The 14,958-nt window shown below is 49.1% G+C and overlaps 6 protein-coding genes across 6 annotated transcripts; 4 read left to right on the top strand and 2 right to left on the bottom strand.

The window, feature by feature from the left end:
• Positions 1 to 867: 867 nt before the first annotated feature.
• F5891DRAFT_951254 (uncharacterized protein) lies at positions 868 to 1,164 on the top strand (the record flags this gene model as incomplete). The annotated part of the gene is made up of 1 exon (XM_041375028.1): positions 868 to 1,164. One exon carries the CDS (start codon positions 868 to 870, stop codon positions 1,162 to 1,164), a length of 297 nt encoding a protein of 98 aa, XP_041226622.1.
• On the bottom strand, positions 973 to 2,071 carry F5891DRAFT_1031381 (uncharacterized protein). Its single transcript, XM_041361600.1, has one exon. It carries the CDS (start codon positions 1,925 to 1,927, stop codon positions 1,439 to 1,441), a length of 489 nt encoding a protein of 162 aa, XP_041226621.1. The 5' UTR covers positions 1,928 to 2,071; the 3' UTR covers positions 973 to 1,438.
• Positions 1,982 to 4,583, top strand: F5891DRAFT_1128298 (uncharacterized protein; the record flags this gene model as incomplete). Its single annotated transcript, XM_041364267.1, is given in 8 exon segments — positions 1,982 to 2,029; positions 3,628 to 3,662; positions 3,715 to 3,819; positions 4,009 to 4,054; positions 4,074 to 4,103; positions 4,134 to 4,163; positions 4,214 to 4,295; positions 4,324 to 4,583. 8 exon segments carry the CDS (start codon positions 1,982 to 1,984, stop codon positions 4,581 to 4,583), a joined length of 636 nt encoding a protein of 211 aa, XP_041226620.1.
• Positions 4,584 to 4,649: 66 nt separating this feature from the next.
• On the top strand, positions 4,650 to 6,463 carry F5891DRAFT_278210 (uncharacterized protein). The gene is made up of 6 exons (XM_041371187.1): positions 4,650 to 4,662; positions 4,718 to 5,531; positions 5,582 to 5,755; positions 5,817 to 6,015; positions 6,108 to 6,185; positions 6,240 to 6,463. The coding sequence occupies exons 2-6, from the start codon at positions 5,093 to 5,095 to the stop codon at positions 6,322 to 6,324; spliced, it is 975 nt and encodes a 324-aa protein (XP_041226619.1). The 5' UTR covers positions 4,650 to 4,662; positions 4,718 to 5,092; the 3' UTR covers positions 6,325 to 6,463.
• A 1,640-nt stretch (positions 6,464 to 8,103) lies between these two features.
• On the bottom strand, positions 8,104 to 11,045 carry F5891DRAFT_1224684 (uncharacterized protein; the record flags this gene model as incomplete). The annotated part of the gene is made up of 12 exons (XM_041369483.1): positions 8,104 to 8,179; positions 8,230 to 8,291; positions 8,501 to 8,647; positions 8,803 to 8,848; positions 8,970 to 9,002; positions 9,058 to 9,110; positions 9,159 to 9,484; positions 9,543 to 9,629; positions 9,664 to 10,023; positions 10,081 to 10,101; positions 10,211 to 10,624; positions 10,736 to 11,045. The coding sequence occupies 12 exons, from the start codon at positions 11,043 to 11,045 to the stop codon at positions 8,104 to 8,106; spliced, it is 1,935 nt and encodes a 644-aa protein (XP_041226618.1).
• A 536-nt stretch (positions 11,046 to 11,581) lies between these two features.
• On the top strand, positions 11,582 to 12,026 carry F5891DRAFT_1188167 (uncharacterized protein; the record flags this gene model as incomplete). The annotated part of the gene is made up of 3 exons (XM_041366962.1): positions 11,582 to 11,684; positions 11,751 to 11,861; positions 11,923 to 12,026. 3 exons carry the CDS (start codon positions 11,582 to 11,584, stop codon positions 12,024 to 12,026), a joined length of 318 nt encoding a protein of 105 aa, XP_041226617.1.
• Positions 12,027 to 14,958: the final 2,932 nt, after the last annotated feature.

The raw sequence follows: 14,958 nt of genomic DNA, 5'->3' as shown, positions 1-14,958 counted from the left end.
TCTAGGGGGCTCAGCGAAGCGCTAGCAGCAGTGTTAGCACAGTCACCGGTAGTAGGTATCAATCTCCTACCGATTACCCCATATCTACTACATGGCGTTAAATCGAACTCTGATTGTGTGATAAGATGCCCTACTGACATATCAGTGATAGTTCCCGGCCCCGATACTAACCTGTGTATGATGAATGAACTTGAAGCGTGCCTTTCCAAATTCGAGCTGGCGTCACTGTTTAATGGAAATCTTCTTCAGCCGAAGGCAAGGCTGGGGGTTTGAAACCTGCGTGCCGATGACGATGAATTCAACAAAGCGAGGCTTAGCAGCCTGCAGGCGACGCAACTTAAAAATTTATGAGCCACGCCACTGTTCGACTTGATCACAGTAACAACTAAAGCTGCCGCAGGCCCGCAGCTCGGTTCGGGTCCGGTCCTCTATGAGCCGTCCACACGCCGCTCTTGATCCAGACAACAGAATGGATCCACACACCTCTTGGAATGGACACACCTTATCTTAGCGGGCCTGAATATTTATTCAACCCGGAACCTTTTCCTGAGTTTCCCAACAGCTTCCCTCCAGAGCTTTCCATGACCCCCTCTATGGATGACGCTTCATCCTAAACGTGGAGTCACCATGCTCTTCCGCAGTCGCCTGCCGCCACGTCGTCTTCTAACAGGAGTTTGTCTTGCGATTGCATGCCAGTGGGCGAATGGGCACGCCAACGATTGTCATATCGAACCATCATTCAATGCTCACGCGCAGAACTTCGGCGATGATTATCTATCTAGTTTTGGCAGCGGAGTTGATCTTCATTCACCTACACCATCGTGGCCGGAGGAGAGAAAGAGTGACTGTACATTATTGATGGACGATATGAATGACACCTCAAGCTTCTGCGGCTGGGATGGTGGGTCCTGCTTCTCAGCTCTGACTGTTGACAAGTCCGAAGTGGCGCAACACCTCCGACTACACCACGGTGTAAAACCTGGCGGCGACAAAGATAGGACTTCATGCCGATGGGAGGGCTGCGGGAAGAAAATGAAGGAGAGCATACCACGGCACATCGTTGTGGTTCATTTGGACAACAAAACGGAATGCGGTAGTTGTGGAAAGACATTTGCTCGGTTAGACTTGTATCAACTTCTATCCCTCCGACGCACTGCCATCTAGAAGCAAGCATAATGACTCAAGTTGTAGGGGTCAAATTCAGGCCTTGGAAGGCGGTTGGATGGCACTGAAATTTTAGTACCTTGATCTGCAGAGAATCAAACAACTTAATGGTCGACACCACAACGAAATCCAAGGAAAAAATACATAATTTCCAGTACAAATAGGTTAGATCAACTTAGTAGGAGTATACTGTAAGAGACTGACAGGAGCTATAGATACATACGAGGTTGGAATACAAAACAATAGGGATGTCACTGTAAGGTAACACCGAGGACTATATCAATATGACGTTCTGGCTAGCCGACCAACCTCCATCAATGTACACTAGGTCAATCACCCGTGATTCGTCTCCGTAGTCAACAACGACTTCCGCAGACTGGCAGCTCAAACTTTCGAGCGAATGTCGTCGAAAAGCATCCTCCCGCGAGAGTGAAGACCCACACTTCGAGCAAATCCATCGTACCCCAAGATGCTGCGTCAGGACATGACGTGAGAGATTCCCTGGTTTCGTATGGGTATCGAGACAACCGGTCCAAAGACAGGTAATTTTTTGCGTGTCCCCGCTGGTGGCACTGGTGTTGATACCATGATGTTGCTTGAGATGTTTAGAAACCTGCTTGAGCTCCACAGGAATGTGCATCCTGCAGCCCCCCTTCCAGTCACACGGGTGCACTCTGACCTCGGTATCATGTTCATGCAGAGCATCCCGAGCGATCAGGATGGGATTCACCCCATTGAATTCCAGGAGCATATCTTGGACCATGGACTTGTCGGACGAACTGAAATAAATGACAGTGAGCCAAAGAAAAGGTAGAGAATGTTATCACGAACCGAACTGGGTTCATATTGGATCAAAGAGGAGTTGGTTTACGTGGAGTTGGTTGATGTGTCTTCTGGGTTCTGCAGAATGAGTTACCTTTATGACTTTTGACTTGCCTGCTCTATGGCGCTGTTCCCACCGCAGCGCGACAAGAGGCACGAGCGTTGGCTTGGATCGCCAGATTTCCACTAAGCTCTCAGGTTTGTGAAATTTCGTTACAATGATGGTGGAAGAGATACATTGGTTACGCGCTGTGCCGTTGCAACCTTCAAACAAGCAAGTTGAATGAATGATACTGGTGAGTATGCCAATGTTACCCAGAGCGGATCAACACAAGAGACCGGGTTACCAAATCGACTTCATGTTGGATGGGGTGAACTATGTCACGAGGGTCCGGGAAAGCCTTCGTGGCACCGGGTAACTCAATTTTTTGATCCGTATTGGGGATGTGATCAGCGCAGCCACGCGACTGGCATGGTATTCATATCTTGTCTCGCGTATGCGTGTTATGACGTCTCGAAGGGGCCAAGTGCACCGAAGTAATCGGGATGGTGGAGGGACCTGAGTTCAGTAAGAAGCTGGCGACCTGTAATCATAGTGATACCGAGATATGTATCAATCGGACCAGGGTTAGACCGACGAGGCCAGACCCGACAAGTGACTGCCAGTACTGATGTGGGTCCGACGTAATAGTTGAAGTATGAATTCACAAGTGTCAAGAACCGGCGATACCATTTCTCTCCCTCCGACTCCAAAACTGTTACGCCGTGGAGATAGAATATTCAGTCCACTTCAATCGAAAGTGCTGTGGTAACCTGGCCATGACAGTGGGGAATTCAACGAACCTGCATCAAACCATAAATGAGCGCTGCCAGTACCCGCGAACCGTGCCATCATGCAAACATCTGAGCATGCCGCGGAACCCTATCTCATGGACGTGCTTCTGTTACTATGTAAGGTAGCACCGCATGGTGGACATACACGCGTTCCAGTGTATGAGCGTTTGGCAGAAAGATTCATCTCAAATCACTTGAAATGCAGTGCTGAGCGCTGTGCATGACGCGCAGACGACAGAACTATCGAATAAGATCCAGAGGCTTGAACAGCAGCAGGTGTGATACGTTGCTAGGAAAATAATGGGCTGGCCTGAGGCATGATGACCACCAGGAGTTTAGCAACATTTTGATTCGGTTGATCACGTGCAAGCGCCGGGCTGTGCAGCGCTCGTGACAGCCTTATACTGACTCATCAGAGTCTCACACACCTAACGGTGCCCTGTTCCAACTTGGAGCCTTGTTCAATTCCAGTATGAGGTGACACTTCAGATCCGAACATCCATAAAAGCCTCTGTGTAGACGTTATTTAGTAAAGGTAACCGTGAACTGGGTGAACTTCCTCGCAAAAGGTACACAGGCAACTTGAACGTTGGTGATTATTAGAATGTCCTTCCCGATTGGTAGAGGATGAAATATTCGGAGGTGCCGATGTCCCATACTTTGTCCCATACTGGCCAGATCTCTGACATTCTGAAATATCTCACGAAACCAAAGTTCTCTGTCCGAGTACATTGTGGCTTTAAAGCTTTACCCTCCGCTTTACCTCCCAAAACATGTGTTGAAAATTCTCGAGCTTCTGCTTTCCAGTGGAAAGTCTACAGCACAGCAGAAATGGACAAGACGTACGTGCTCCTCCACATGTTTATCATCCGTGATCGTGACCGTGATCGACAGCAATCTCAACAAGCTCTTGAATTCAGGCATTCTACCACATCCCATGTCACTGGTATCCACGATCAGCGAGGATGGGGTGGAGAACCTGGCACTGCCACCCTTCAGGTAAGACACACTTCCATAATATAACATATTCTGCATGCTTACTACCTGGCTTGCATCCACCAGTTGGTTCAACACAGTGAGCGATGCCACACACAACACGTCCCTTTAATGGTCTAATAACTTCGTCCCATATGTCACGAACTACCCGCCCGTCATCTCATTCGCGATCAACCACGATGCTACGGGCAGCCTCAAAGACACGACCGCGAACCTGAAGAACGGCCAAGGATTCTCTGTGAACATCAAGCAGCGAGGCATTCGTCGAGAATGCAAATGCGACTGCCGTAGACGCTCCTCCCGACTTCGACGAGTAGGCTCTCAGCGGTCTGACAAAGGAGAAATGCGTATGCGTGCACCTTCATCATACGATGTGGACTAACAATCACGCGTTCAGGTGCAAATAAGAGCCTCGCGCGTCAAGGAAAGCGCTTTTAGCATGGAATGCGAGGTAAATTCATTTCACACCGAGCCCGCTTGTTCGCTGACATCCTCGCCTCTCAGTAGCTCTACAAATCGATATCACCCACCCAGTCACAGGCGAGCACAGAAGCACGCTCATCCTCGCGCACGTCAAGTACTTCCATGTGCGCAAAGACATGCTCACAGGCAGGGGTGCCGTCGACCTCACAAAGTTCAAGCCAGTCGCGCGTGTGGGCGATATTTCATATGCCCGGGTCGGAGATACATACAGGGTCCCTGTGCCTTCATGGGCGCAGGAGGAGGCGAAGATACAGGAAGCATCGATGACTCTCGCATCACCATAAAATAGAACGAGGGTGGCTTACCATTTCTGGGCAACACATACCATAGATCATATAGGTATCAGCATCCAGGCGAGATAGAGTCCGTCGCTATTTCTTATCCCTAAGATAGAACTTTATAACTGACTCGCAAGCAGTACTTTTTACATTATAATGATCATGGATTTTCAAACCTGATATCCTTTACTACAACTATCAGGATCAACGACAATCACTGAACACGCGCGTTACATGCGCTACATGTCAACTTGCTCTTTGAATGTAATCTCATTGTATCCATTGCAAGATTATACAGCGCTCTGACTGGAATCAGCATGGATCATTTACATGGACTCGCCTTCGGTCGGCTGCCGGCCCTCGAGGCCTCATTCTGTGTTCATGGAGTTACGAATTGCGAAGGCGTAGGTGCCATTCTCTCAACACAGCATGACGCAGAAACGGATAGAGCCGAGAGAATGGTATGACGACCCAGCGCCAGCCCCTATTTTGTCGAATAACTTGTCTCCTTTACGATGGCCACCATAGCCTTCAATGACAGCTCCGACCCACCTCCATCGTATGATGTGTCCGTGTCAAAAGATTCCATCCGGTCTAAACAATCCGTATTTTCATTCATACAATCCAAGCACAAAGCTTCTGTTCTATCTCTCATCCATCAAATTGTCTCTTCTCCTGGTTTCGGTGTTGCCTCTGTCGCCCCGATTATCAAATCCTGCGCTGCTGCTCTCCCAGCGGCAAAGTTCTCAAAGCTGCTCCAAAAACGCAATATCGAGAACCACACGGCGCTGTATTGGGCGATTGTAAACAACCGGCGAGAAGCCCTTCTGGAGTTTGTTAAATTCATTCCAAAATTCTCACGTGCTTGTTCTGCCGACTTGCGTCTTGCATGTATGGCAGCGAACGACCATGATTCATTTATGCTACTGCATTTGGGAGACAATGATGTTGATTGTACGTGCAGATACATGATGTCCTAAAAGTAACTCACTGCGTACCATTAGCCAAGGATAGGTCTTTGAGACGCATGTTGGGTTGTCCGCTAGATGATATTCAAGTCCGTGAAGGGGATACCCTGAACGTGGGAAGTAACATCTTCTTTGTCCATTTTGTCTTCAGGATGTTCCAGAAGCGTCTGCGTACTGCACGGAAATTGGAAGTAGAATTTGTTGCCCAGGGTATGTAGTACAAGATTTTGGTTTGTTCCTCGCACTGATACCAACACCTGATTCTCTCAAGGACGTATATGGATGTTACGCTTTGGTATGAATATGCTGACAGGGGATTGGTTTGTTGAGCTTGGTATTTCTCGGGATAGCTCGGCAGTGCGCCCAAATGCTGTACTTGACATTCAGGCCAACAAACTGTCACCTGGCTCCGATATTATGCAACCTCTACACCTCTATATGCGTACATCGCACATTCTTTTACCTGGGGGGTAGGTCTATCATTCTCACTCATTTAAAGGCATACTAAAGTTTCCTATTATTCATACATGGCTACTCTTTACTTGATCTGGCCAATACACAGAGTATGTAAACATTACATGACTGGGCCCGACACCACACCCGCAGTTTCCTGGCAATTGAGTGATTGGCCAATGCACGCGTAAGTATTCTTCCTTAATCCAACCTCGGGCTAACTTGGACTACTTTGCTTTAGTAATACTGCTTATGTGGACTGCAATGGCACCCTAACTGCAGAGCTTACGATGACAATAAAGCCGCGCTACCCTCGCCGAGGCTGATGCTGATAGTAGGGATACCCTCCAATAGATCGCGAGGTGTTTTAGGAAAGTCAATACACATGGCGCGTGCACATTTATTACATAACGCCGATAAGTAATATGTCAATATGAACGCTAATAAGAATGTTTTGTGAAATAATGCCGTCCTATATAATGGGAACGAGCTCACGCCCGTTGTGCCTTCGGCACAAATCGAAGGAGCGCTACGCGCTCCTTCAGGGGAGGAAAATGAGTGTTGTTCCTTTGGCTTCCTGGCCTCAGGCTGCATCCTAATAAATTGTGCATTTTGAATGATTTTGAAATATATTTATGAGCAGCTTTTCAAAGAACTCAAAAGTACAATAGTACATAAGATCAGTCAGTGCTATGTTCTTTGAGCAGGATTTTGACCAATGTAAAAAATACAAAATATGTAACAGTATCATTGAATGTATTTATTTTCCCATTTTTCCCTGCCTCCCATCTAGGGATCAGCAGGGGTATGGGAAACTTGAGGGTAGGGGTAGGGGTTTGGATCTAAAGACCCCTGTACCCCAGGGAATATATCCCCAAATTGATTACCATAGGAGTGATGGATAGGTATAAAATTTTGAAGTTGTACATTTGCCTTCAAATGGTAATATATGTGATTGGAAAAAGTGTTACCATGGGGTATACCCATGCTAATCCCTGCTCCCGTCTCCCATCTCCCGTCTCCCGTCTCCCGTCTCCCGTCTCCCGTCTCCCGTCTCCCGTCTCCCGTCTCCCGTCTCCCGTCTCCCGTCTCCCGTCTCCCGTCTCCCGTCTCCCGTCTCCCGTCTCCCGTCTCCCGTCTCCCGTCTCCCGTCTCCCGTCTCCCGTCTCCCGTCTCCCGTCTCCCGTCTCCCGTCTCCCGTCTCCCGTCTCCCATTCTCCAGTTTGAGTCTCCTGTCCTCCCCATCTCCCTGTTTCCCATTTTTCTATCCCACCATCTCCTGTTCTCCCATCTCCCATTCTCCCTGTTTCCCATTTCCCATTTTTCCATCCTGCCATCTCCCGTCTCCCATCTCCCATCTCCCATTCTCCAGTTTGAGTCTCCTGTCCTCCCCATCTCCCTGTTTCCCATTTTTCTATCCCACCATCTCCTGTTCTCCCATCTCCCATTCTCCCTGTTTCCCATTTCCCATTTTTCCATCCTGCCATCTCCCGTCTCCCGTCTCCCATCTCCCATTCTCCAGTTTGAGTCTCCTGTCCTCCCCATCTCCCTGTTTCCCATTTTTCTATCCCACCATCTCCTGTTCTCCCATCTCCCATTCTCCCTGTTTCCCATTTCCCATTTTTCCATCCTGCCATCTCCTGTTCTCCCATTCTCCCTGTTTCCCATTCCCAATTTCCTGTCCTCTCATCTCCTGTTCTCCAATTTTTGAGTCTCTGTTTCCTTTTTATTTATTTTTTCACAACTCTTTGTCATTGATTTCCTGTCACCACATATATTTGTTATCCCACTGTCTGCAAAATTATCATGTTGTTCCATTTTCAATTTTATTATTTACTGTATGTATGTAACATAAACAATTACATTACAATAAGGAAAATACTTGTGTTGTGTAGTGCGCTGCTCTAATGGGCAAGTGAGTCGGCGCTTGAAAGCCACGCGAGATTTCCACGCGAGATTTCCAAAAACAGGTTTAAGCGAGCTAAGCGCTCCCATGTGGCCTTTAGTGAAAGCCATGCGAGCGCGCGAGAGGTCCCGAAAACCGTCGTACTTTACTTCTTAGATTCTTAGATCCATTTACCCGCACATCCCCTCCGCCCTCAACTTCACGATGAGTGTTTCACCCACCACTTCTCAATCTTCTTCACAGGCTCCACAGGGACCTTCAGATATGCCGAAGCACTGGAAGGTTCCGGAGGACGATGGTACTTTGCTATCGAGCATCAAAATACTTGCATTTCGTGTACTTCGCCTCATCTTGATCACTCGTCCCTCCCTCGGTGTTCACTGTTGGCTTTCCAAGAATTACGAGGAAGAGTGGGAGAAACATTGAAATATGGTTTGTGATAAGTTAGATGCGTCGAATGCTATGGTTAGTGTTTGCTTGTGATCTCACTGTTATCGCCGTGTATGAATGAGAGTGGACTTTGAAGGTTAGTGATGATTCATGTTGACTCGGCAGGAAACTAACACTTCATTGTGCAGGTCCTCACCTCTACTCACTTCCATGTATGTTGTATGCTCGTGATTATAGCGAGTCCCAGTCTTTTCCTCGTCGTCTCCATTTTCTGTCTCATGGCCGGTGAGACCCTCGGTCCCTCTGCGTAGCCCACTGACAGATTGCATTTCCCACCACTCGTGATCGCTGGCCTGACGTCCGGTGTTTGGTTCATCCGGTTAATCGTCTACCTCGAAGTTGCATGCTGGATATGGATACCCGTTTGTTTTCCTATGGTGTGCTGTTCCGGAGGATTTTTGGGATGCTCACCTGCAGTTGTTCAACATGAAGGTTGGAGGTGTCGCACCTTTTCTGATGCGAGTCCCTGGGCCCTGGCATAAACGGTGCCGTAGCTATGAAGGGGTGAAACTATGGCAATGAGCGAACGTAAGAGTGTAGGGATACGCTGCCGAGGCCGATAGAACAACTCCAGAATAGAATCACCTCACTGAGTGTAAGACTGGGGATGGTCACCAGTCAGAAGCGAAAGTGTAGTTTTCCCGGAACCTGTAATAGCGGATCAAAATCCTAAAGCATCGGTTTCGTGCAAATGTTGATGCACCATTCGCGCCAGAAGGTGCCAGCGTGGATGGTCCAATTGATATTTTTGAGCACCTGGATCGAAACATCGTTATTGACACGGAAACAGTGAATAATAGTTACCTTGCATGGGCTGTATGATACATTTACGTTCTTCATGTCAACTACTGGCTTTCCATGACCAAGGCCAGACTGCAGATATGACTGAGTGGTGCTTGCCATTTTATGCTCAGCTTCCTTTGCGTTTGTGTGATGTTCCGCATCCTTGGACATGATTTCATATTTGACACCTGTCAGGATAGTTTCGCCCGTCACTAGAGCAATGTGCGAGATCCAGTCAAGAACAGGGTCCTGGATCCTGAGACCCATGATGATGCGTGGACTGAGAGACTCATGCAGTGACCGAAGGACATTCAGCAACATTGGGCGAGTATTGACATCAAGGCGGACTGGACAAAGTACAGCCATCATACTTCATGCTCGTCATATTTAAGTTCAATCACTCACTTAAAGATTCGTCAGGTATGAGGAGCTCTGGTTCAGACAAAATAGCCTTCACGATGCATGCTTGATGCGTCTGGCCATTTGATGAAGCTATTAAAAGGTAGATCCAACAGGGAGGAAAGACCTAGTCTCGAGGTTAGGTCCTCAAAGATGCCCTTCTTTACTTCGTTTTGTGCAATTTCAACGGGAGTCTTCACCTTTCCACCTTTCGGCTGGACGTTCGGAAAGTCGTACTCTCCAAACATACTTTCTCGAAGGGTGATACAGTCTTCTTGTCTGACTGCGCCATATGGAGAAGTGTAGTCGTAGAAGGCACTACCTGCTGCACGGGGCCGATGCGCGAATGACACAAAGGCCACACAGTGTGGGTCGCGTAGGATGAAGATGATGAGAATAATACCATTCAGCCAGCGATGCATGTTCATACTGAATGGTGCAAGGGGAAGGACAATGAGTAACGCCAGCATCGAGACCGCTGCATAAACTGCACGGCACGTCAGTTCACTAGACCAATGCAACACGAAATCCGTTGGGCACTCACCACCAGAAGGACTGGCTCCATCTGTGAGCGTCTGATTCATCGCAAGGAGCAAAATGACGCGATATGAGACATTAGGATAACGGGCAGCGGAACAACTAAAAGCTGGGAAATCTAGCGCTCTGCTCTTCACCTGATGGTGTGGGTTGGCCATGCTGAGCGATGAGAGGTGTAATCTCTGTCGGCTCAGTTTCCTCAATGATGCCTACGCACTGGTCGCCATTCTCAAAGTCATGGTGGCCGTTCTCGGCAGTGTCCACGGCATCATAGTGCACACCTCGCACCTGACGCCTTTGCCTTCCAATTTCTTCCTTGTCTTCATATCCCCGAGCGCCAGCCATGTCTTCCACCCACGCAAGGATGGCACCAAGGAGAACCACCGCGTTCCAAGTAGTTATGAAATATGTTCCCCCAAGTGCGACGGCTGATGTTGTGTATACGAGCGGTACCCATGTGAGAACATACTGATGGAGAAGGATAGACAGCTTTTGCTGTTCTGGAGCAGGGACGACGTCATGCTTCGTCAGTGGGAAGGTGAGAGCGAGAACTGTTGTGAGATAAGCCAGTGATAATGCAGACATAAGCACAAGCCAAGGATGATTGTGAATGACCTGACAATTGATGTGTGAGTGAGTGCGGAGAGTGAGAAACTAAACACTCGCAAATGGATTCAGCTTCGCATATCCTACCACTAAACATGTCTGGAAACCAACACCGAGCAATGAAGCAATCCAGAATTTGGACCAGACCCAAAAGCCTTTGAGGAAATGTGTTATTTTCGCCGATGCACGCGCCACAAAGCTCTCGCGGTGTGTATCACCATTTGCAGTGCGATAGTATCCAGAATGAATACGAGACGTGACCCTGATGATATGCTCGAAGTAGACCAACATCAGGAGAATGACGGGCTCGACGGTAAGGAAAATGATGTTCACGATCTGCAAAGTTTGGAATGTGAACACGATCATAACGGCACCAAAGACTGATGAGAGAAGGTTTATAGATGCAGCCAGAGGAAATAGCAAGGAAAGAATTCACGGTCGAAATACACTGGCTCACTTCCTTGTCCAACGGACTCGGTCAGTCCGGCTTGCTCATAAACCGAGTAGTCTGTACCACTGCGGATAACAGGGCGTAGCTATTTTGACGCGGCGTGACGTGCATGTGACGCGGCACTGACGAGCCTTGACGTGGCACTAACGATCCTTGACGCGGTCACTGTCGGAAAAAGGTAAAGGGCCATTGTAAGGCCGCCGGCTTACAAGTTTGGTCACATGAGTTGTAATGTGCCTTAAAAGGGCGTCTGAGGTCATCATCAGGTCTTGTGATCATGAGATACAGGTATACGATGAATAACCAATAGCTTACAATAACGTGCTTCGCAATCTTATTGTACCATCACATCATTATGGCTCCCTCTCGCACATCTAGGTCAAAGTACAATCACTCAGAACAAACACTAACAGGGCAGCATCAATGCCCACATTGCAGCAAAAAATTCAAGATGCAGGGCTTCAAAAAGCATGAAGCCAGTTGCAAGAAGCGCAACGACATCGAGAAGGAACGAGAGGCCTTCGCCCTCGAGCACGAACAAGATCAAAGGCGAGGTGAGTCATCTTCTACCTTGATATTGAATTTTACTGACAGTCAGAGGTATCTATTATAATGTATAGCTCGCCGGCAGGCAGCATGTATCGGTATCAGGTTTCCAAGCACCGGCCCATCACAATCACTCAATAATGTTCCCTCCACGAGTGAAGATGAGGAACCAATCATTCCTCCAGGTATGTATCGCTGTCTTTTCTAATTACGCACACCTAACACTAATTATTCTGATTGATTCAGACCCTTCATTTGATTTCGATGCCTTGGGTAACATTGACTTCGAGGGTGCCATTGACAATGACCTGTTAGATGTCGAACTAGAAGACAATCTCAGCGTGTGGTAGAAGAACCGCTGCTATTCATAATACCTAGAAGACAATCTATGGACAGAATACAATGAGAGAAAGTCGGCGTGCAAACATTAAGATACGTACCTCAGTGTGTGGTAGAAGAACCGCTGAGGTACGAAGGACAAAAACGAAGAGGTTTATAAAGTACTGTATAGAGTCCAGAATATCAATGACAAAAGAGGAAGATGACAAACGTAAAAGGAAATACAACGAGAGCGATGATGATGTTGAATATCAACACACCCCCTCAACGAGGCAATGCTCGAGAGAGGGGTGACTCAACAATGTACTAACGCGAGACCGGAACAATGGTGGGTGAAGGCAGGTCGTGGGAGGAGTTTCGTGAAGATATCTGCAGTATTTTTGTGCGTGGACAGCCAAATAGGTGCGAAAGTCTTCTCTTCAACATGTCGTCGAATGAAGTGATATCGCAGATCGATATGTTTTATCCTGGTATGATTGGCTGCTTCCTTCGACAAGGCGATGGCGCCGGCGTTGTCTGCGAACAGCTGCAGTGGCAGTGACAGAGGGATGCTAAGGCATCCAAAGAAAGACTGGAGCCATAGTCCGTCTTGGATGGTGGAGGTGAGTGCCATATACTCGGCTTTGGTGGACGACAGCGCTTGCGTGGTTTGTTTCTTCGCAGAGTGTGAAATGGGGCCTCCGTTGTAGAACCAAACGTACCCGGAGATCGACACACGGTCCTCAGGACTGGACGCCCAGTCTGAATCTGAAAAGCCGTGCAGGGATGCATTGATCCCTGCACCCCCATAATGGACTCGGAGGGTTGATGTGCCTGCAAGATAGCGCAGAACGTGCTTCGCTGCCACATAGTGCTTTGGCTCGGCGGAGACGTTATGTTGAGCCAGGCGCATGATGGTAAGCGCGATGTTGGGCCGAGTGTACATGGCCAAGTAGAGGAGTTCACCGACCAGTTTGCGATACTCTGTCTGCAAATCGTCGACGTGAGGGAAGACATCGGTTGGACGACCAAAGGGGAAGCTAGGGTCCATAGGAAGGGATACTGGGTTGCAGTTGGACATGCCGTGTTCGGCCAGTAGGTACATTATGTACTCTTCCTGATGCATCCAGAGTTCACGTGTTCTGCGGTCGCGGACGAACTGAATCCCAAGGTACTTCGTTATGGGCCTGAGATCGGTGATGCCAAAGCGTTCTGCTATCTGTCCCTTCGTGCGGTCGAGAAACGCCCGATTATTTGATCCTGCAAGTCCGTCATCGACGTGCCACGCTATAATGCAGATCACTCTCACCCCCTCGCCGTTGACGTGATCGAAGATGAAAACGGCGTAATCGGCCTCGCAGCGCAAAAATCCGAGTCGACCGAGCACATCACGAAGCAGCTCGTACCAGTCGAATGCCACCTGCTTGAGTCCGTAAAGGGATGATAGCAGATGCGCCACCAGTGGGAGACCATTGACATCCACACGTTCGAAGCCTGGGGGTTGACGCATATACACGTCTTCCTGGAGTTTCCCCCACAGGAAGGCTCGGCGTGCGTCGAAGCAATCGAGCTCCCAGTCATTGGCAGCAGCATGCGCGGATAGGACGCGAATAGAGGTAGACTTCGCTACAGGTGCGAACGTTCGTCCGAAGTCGATGCCCGGAATTTGAGAGAACCCCTGGGCCACCAGGCGTGCCTTGAATACAGGGCCACCCTTGAGATCTTCCTTGAACTCCAGTACCCAGTGGCACCCAATTGCGCGACGACCTGCAGGCAGTGATATCAGTTCGTACACATTCATTTCTGACATCAGGTTCATTTCTTTATGCATGGCAGCACACCAGTGGTTGCTATCGGGCCTGCGCATAGCCTCGTTGTAAGTTGCTGGAGGGATGTGGAGGTCATACCCAGGAGTCAATGGGTTTCGACGTGAGTCGCTACGGACCGATAAACAGGACACTTCCACTATGATGAGGTTGGTGAGTGCCTGGGAGAAGCCGATCTCGTCGTCTTCAGGGACGATTGCATCAGGGTCTGGAGCTGTTGGGACTGGGAGCTCAGGCATGGGAGTCGGCATTGTGACGATGGGAGACGGCGGCACGAGAGCATCATTGGAAGGTGGAGGGACACCAATGATCCGCGTGGTGCAAACCTCTCTTTGCCTTGTAAGCCGTGCCTTCGCTGCTGCGATACGGTCCTTGAGTTCCTGACCTTTCTCTGTAGGGACAGGAATTCTGCCTGAGCGCTGTATCACCTCAAGGTGAGGAGGCTGGGTTCTCGTGAGAGGTTGAGGCACAGCAGGTGGAGGAGCAGGGTGAGGCGCAGCATGTGAGGAAGCAGGCGGATCCTCCTCATCATCGTCGCTGTCAGAGTGCAAATGATTAATGGTGCTCTCATCAAAGATTACATCCCTTGAATTAAAGAACGCGCCGGTGTGCGTGTCACGACATCTCCAAGCCTTTACCCCAGGTGGATAACCCATGAACTGAGCTTCACGGGACCGTGGTCCAAGCTTTTGCTGCTGTTCTGTGGGGATGCGTGCAAAGCAACGTGCCCCGAAAACGCGTAAATGAGCGAGGTTAGGCTGATTACCATGGAGCATCTCATAGGGAGTTTTGCCTGGAGGAAGCGCGCGAGATTCTGTCCGATTGAAGAGATAGCAGGCAGTGAGCGCAGCTTCACCCCAAAGAGATCTTGGCAGGCGTGCAAAGTCCAGCATGGTGTTACAAGTAACATCGGCTACATGGCCCCCCTATCATTTTTCCCCTTCGTCCTCGCCCTCGTATGCCTCCGGCTCGTACTTCTCTACCGACTATCCGTTGACCGGATCCTCGGGACCATTCCCGTCCCTCGCCTCCCCCTCCCATCGCACCAACGTGCGCACGTGCCTTCGGGCTATGACTCGTTCTGACTCGTGCCACCAATGTGGCTTTCCTTATCTTGTCTTATCTTTCCTTTGACTCG

The sequence above is a fragment of the Suillus fuscotomentosus genome (genome assembly GCF_016647785.1).
Source record: "Suillus fuscotomentosus strain FC203 chromosome Unknown F5891scaffold_24, whole genome shotgun sequence".
Classification (NCBI taxonomy): Eukaryota; Fungi; Basidiomycota; class Agaricomycetes; order Boletales; family Suillaceae; genus Suillus; species Suillus fuscotomentosus.
Note: the sequence above shows the minus strand (reverse complement) of the source record. Positions and strands in the feature narration are given on the sequence as shown.